The 4,898-nt window shown below is 61.2% G+C and overlaps 1 protein-coding gene across 1 annotated transcript in view; it reads left to right on the top strand.

Moving 5' to 3' along the window:
• Positions 1 to 3,169: 3,169 nt before the first annotated feature.
• HMCN2 (hemicentin 2) overlaps positions 3,170 to 4,898 on the top strand; it is a 36,936-nt gene continuing 35,207 nt past the window's right edge. Inside the window, exons 1-2 of the mRNA XM_074923683.1 lie at positions 3,170 to 3,404; positions 4,322 to 4,392. Coding sequence (XP_074779784.1) covers positions 3,170 to 3,404; positions 4,322 to 4,392 — 306 coding nt within the window. The remainder of the gene's footprint in view (positions 3,405 to 4,321; positions 4,393 to 4,898) is intronic.

The raw sequence follows: 4,898 nt of genomic DNA, 5'->3' as shown, positions 1-4,898 counted from the left end.
CGCTGGCAGAGCTGCCCTCTTTCCATAAATTTAGGGTTGGGGGGGTCTGGTGGGGGTGGGTGGGTGCCCCGCAGCCTGCTCATTGTGCCATTATCCCCAGCCCCAGGGCAAAGGGGGAGATGTGGGGCGCTTTGGGAGGGCATCAGCCGCCCCACCTTCATGGGGGTGTTGGAGGGCAGGGGGCCGGCTGGGGCAGGAGCAAGGGCTGGAGGCGGAGGGAGCTGCTGACCCCAGTCTCAGTGCAGCAGCTTGGGGGTCTCTTTGCATAGCAGTTTTGGGGTCTCGGTCACATTCTTCCAGCGGCACCATCCTTCTCTTCTCTCTCTCTGCTCCTGCAGCCTCCAGCCCTGGGTTGGGTGCCATGTCCCGCAGAACCCCTGTCCGGGGGGGGCAGCCGAGCCCTGGGCTGTGAAACAGCAGCTCCAGCAAAGAGCCTAGTTTGTAAAGATGAAGCCTGTTTGTGCGTCCGTGCCGGTGTCTCGGCTTGCATGCCCTGCTGCCTTGTCTTGAGATGAAATCAAGAGCAAACCAAGCAAACGAAACAGTTTAAAACCAGAAGAAAACGAAACAAAACCCAGGAACTTTGTGACAGTGGAAATAAAAGCTTAATGACAGTAACGAAGCACCTATGGTCTGTGATGTGCAGTGGGGTGAGCCAGGGGAAGGCAGGCAGGTTTGGCAGGGGGGGCACAGATTGGGCTTGTCACCTCCTGAGGCCTCCAAATCTGTCCCTGGACTCAGTGGGGCCAGGAGCTGGGCTCGGGGACGGGAGGTGCGACCGCCTGGTGCTGTGTGCCCCCAGCACGGGGAGCAAGCAGTGCCTGGGCTGTGCCAGCGTGGCTGCCAACAGGGATGTGCTGAGTTGCACTGGCAGGCAGTTGGTGAGGCACCATGCCCACATGCTGTGATGAGCTGTCAGGTCTCAGCTCCAGACTGGGGGCACGTCAGGGCCCGTTCACCCCTGTAACACTACTCCTTCCACCTCCTTTTACCCAGACACAGCTTTTTGTCTGCCATGTCCTATCCCTGCCAGCACCCACATCCTTTCTACTATTTCTCTTTCACAGCAAAGCCACTTGCAGCTGCACCGTGCCTGCCTGTGCCCTCCTTGTCTCCTCCGAGCCCCCTTGTTGATGCAGCAGGCTGAGAGCCGTCGGGTCGCTTTTGGCACGCAACAGCTGCCGAGGAAGCTTGATATTAATATCTCATAATTGTGCCTCACAGCCCGTAATGGAGGTGCCCCTCAGCAGCCCCCGTCGCGGCTGACTGGGCGAGCGTGGAGGGTCACAGCCTGGATGAGGCTTTTCACGTGCGGCAGGGTCGCATTTGCCATTCTGCCCTGCCAAGTCTTCTGGAAACGAACGCTGCGAGGCCTCCCTGCCAGCCCATCTTCATTTGTTTGCTCTCCTAACGAGGCTGACTAATTATTTTCGGGCGGCCAGAGGAGATGCCCTAACGGTCTAAACAAGGAGGCTGTGTTTGCACAGGGGGTTTTGTTCGGAGGTGCCTTGTGCCAGCACACAGCAGGACACCCAGGGATTTATCCCCCGTGCTGGGAGCGGGTGAGGACGGGCACAGCCTCCAAGCCGCAGCAGTTACCCTTGTTTTGCTGTGCTTTAACACCCAGCAAGGAAGGGGTTAAAGCCCAGCTAGGGCAGGTGTTCTTGGGACTGGGAGCACTGGTGGGTGTGGGAAGGGCTGGGCAGGATTAATTTGGTGATAGGAAGAAGCTGTTGGGGTTTCTTGGTGCTGGCATTGTTGGGGAGAGGTTTTCTCTGCTGGGGTGAAGGACGGTGCTGGGCTGCAGGGTTAGTGGCTGAGGGTGTTCTGTGGTAGGTTTGGTGGCACTGTGGGGTGGGAGAACCCTCCCCAAGCTTGAGTGACCGTGGGGCTGGGAGTGCAAAGCCTGGAGAGGACGAGAGGCTGTAGGTGAGTGGCTGCATGCAAGCCTGCAGCCCTGGCTGGGGGCAGGACAGGGACAGGCCACTGGCACAGCTCATGGCTCAGCCCTGTGGGACAGAGGTGCCATCCGGGTGCTCCCTCTGCCCTGCTGAAAAGGGGGGGACTTGCCTACCCTGGGACTGAGCTGGGCTGAGCCCAGGCTTGCAGGGATGCACAAGAGGGTCCCACTGTCCCACGCGTGGGGATGGGGGGTGAGTGTAGTCCCTAATCTCCCCCAGCCCCTGTGTCTGGCACAAGTGGGGCTGATGCCAGTGAGGCACTGGGGGCTGGAGGAGATGCTCAGCCCGAGGCAGGATTCGGCCCTCGGTGCACAGCTTCACCTGGAGCCGGCCCTTGGCCACAGCTGCTCCCCGGGTCCCGCTGGGGGGGAGTTGAGCAAGAGCGGAGCATCCCTGCGGAGCGGCCGTGAGCTCAGCGCTGCGCTTCGAGGGGAGCCAGGAAAAGCTCCGCTGCCCCCAGCCAGCGCTCCCGGCCAAGGGCTGCTGCTCCCGGCCAAGGGCTCTGTTTCGCAGCCCTTGTCATGGCTCTGGCTTTGTCTGCACTTTGCGTGGCTGTTTGCTCCCCGTTCCCAGGGCGGCTGCACTGGGGAGCCCCCCCCCCCAGAGCCTCTTGTTGTCCCCCCCAGCCCCACTGTAGAGCCCTATTCCTGGGAGAGCGCTTTGTCTGGCAAAGGGGGGTTTGCTTCCTCGGGGTCGCTTTTGCAGCTGGTGCTCACCCACCCCCCCGCCCCGCTGTGGGTTTGGCAGGGTTTCCCCCCAGGCGCTCAGCTGCGAGCCCCCATGTCCTCCCCTGACCCCCAGCTCCCCCCAGCTGAGCAGGGGGCTCTCTGAGCTGGTGTGGGGGGATCAAAGCCAAGGAGGGGGCCTGAGCGGTGTTTCTGACAGTTCTGTGGGCTGCAGGACCTGCTTCTTAACCTCCGCATCCCCATCCCGGCTTCCTCCAGCTCCCACCCACCTCCCTGCCGCGCCGCTGGCTCCAAAAGTCCTGTTTTCCCTCCCTCCCTCCTTCCCTCCCAGAAGTTGAACGCTGGAGGAGCAGCTGCGGGCGACTGGGCGTCCCCCAGCCAGGGTCCCTGCTCTGTCCCCACCGCCTGTGGCCCCTCGCGCCCTGTGTCCCTGCGCGGTGTGGGGACAGTGCCCAGGGGTCTGGGGGAAAGAGCGGAGGGGGACAGAAGGGGTGTCCCCAGCACCTGAGGGTCTCCCCCACGATGCCACCCCACGGAGGGGTGTTTGTGGGTCTCTGGCTGCTGCTGGCCCCCAGTCTCGCTGAGCCCCCCTCTGGCACAGGGGGGGCCACCCTAGCCTTCGTCTTTGACATCACTGGCTCCATGTACGACGACCTGGTGCAGGTGATGGACGGGGCCTCGCGCATCCTGGAGCGGACGCTCAGCAGGAGCATGAAGCCCATCAGCAACTACGTGCTGGTCCCCTTCCACGATCCAGGTACAGCTGGGACAGGGTGAGGGCAGGTGTCCCACCCGGGATGGGGCCGGGGGAGAGCTGGGCCGCGCTTCTGGGTGGGTTTGGGGCTGCAGCGTGCACTTCCCAAGAACCTGCACTGTCCCTTCTCCCTGTTTTTAATGTCCTGGTGACTGCTGCGATGGAGATGGCAGTGCAGGATGAGCCGCAACTCGGGGGCATGGTGCTGGGCAGGGGATCCCGTCCCCAAGCCTCCCTGTGGGCGCAGGGCAAGCTGTTTCCCTTCGGATTAATCCCAGTGATGCTGGCAGCCACCTGTGGGTGGCTATTCTACTTCCAGTCAGTTCATCTCCTCAGTCTAATCGGGGGGGGGGGGGGGGGGCATTTCTGTACAGGTCACCTCAATAAAAGCACCGCTCACTAAGAGGTTTTGGTAATTCACTGCAATACCAGAAACACTTCTTTCCGTCCCAGGGATTGGGATTTTTGTGCACACCCATAAATAGCAGCTGCTCTGCAGAAGAGCACGGACCCCCTACAAGGAGAGTGGAACTCAGGCTTTATTTTCAGTAGAAACACTGAGTTTGAATGAAAATCGTTGGAGCCGGAGAGGAAAGGAGGCAGAGGCAGTAAATGGGTTTCTGCATCGCTTTGCTGGGAGCCTCCCCAGCAGAAAAGGGCGCTGGGTTTGCGGCTCACCCTGGCAGGGACAGCCTGGGGTGTTGGGGACAGCTTTCCCAGGGCAGGAAAAGACCTGGATACGGGACTGGTGTGCCCAAATCCACACCTCGCTGGGTGCCAAGCCAGGGTAGATGCTTAACCCTGAGTCTTGCTGGGGTGGGTGCTGGGTCAGGTGCTGGGGAGCTCTGGCAGCGTGGCACTGGCGGAGGCTGGTGCCGGTGGTCGGGAGGGCTGAGGCAGTGGTGTTGGTGTGCTTGCAGAGGTGGGACCTGCCACCCTCACAGCCGACCCCCGGCTCTTCCAACGGCGCCTGCGGGAGCTCCACGTCCAGGTAAAGCATCCTCAGCCCCGCGGCGCTGAGCCAGGGGTGGCTTTGTGCGTGGCCCTTGGTGGGAAGCCCGTTCCTGTGTGGTGGTGGGTCCCAGTCACAATCCCTGCTCCCCTCCAGACCTGGTGTCCCCCAGGAGTGTGGTGGTGGCTTGGGGCTGAGCTGGGCTTGCTGGGGGCTGAGCACGCTGTGGTGGGAGCAGAGAGGGTAACACTGCCCTGTGCCTCAGGCTCCTGCAGCAGGGTAGAGTGCTCTCAGTTCACAGCTCTTGTCCTGGAGTGGGAATGCTTTCCAAAAATCTCTTCAAGAAGTGCTGTTCGAAAATTGTTTGAGGTTCTTTGTTTGGTTGGGGTTTTTTTTAAAACAATTTCAGCTGCATTCTGCCAGCTGAAACGCTCTTCGGGAGTTTAATCATGCTTTATCCATCACCACTCCTGCCCTGGCTCCCGTGCATTGCTAAATCCCTGTGGCGTTTCCCTTCAGATGCAGCTGTGTTTTGGCCGGAGGTG

This window comes from Athene noctua, chromosome 20, assembly GCF_965140245.1.
Source record: "Athene noctua chromosome 20, bAthNoc1.hap1.1, whole genome shotgun sequence".
Taxonomy (NCBI): Eukaryota; Metazoa; Chordata; class Aves; order Strigiformes; family Strigidae; genus Athene; species Athene noctua.
This window is presented reverse-complemented; position numbering and strand designations above follow the sequence as displayed.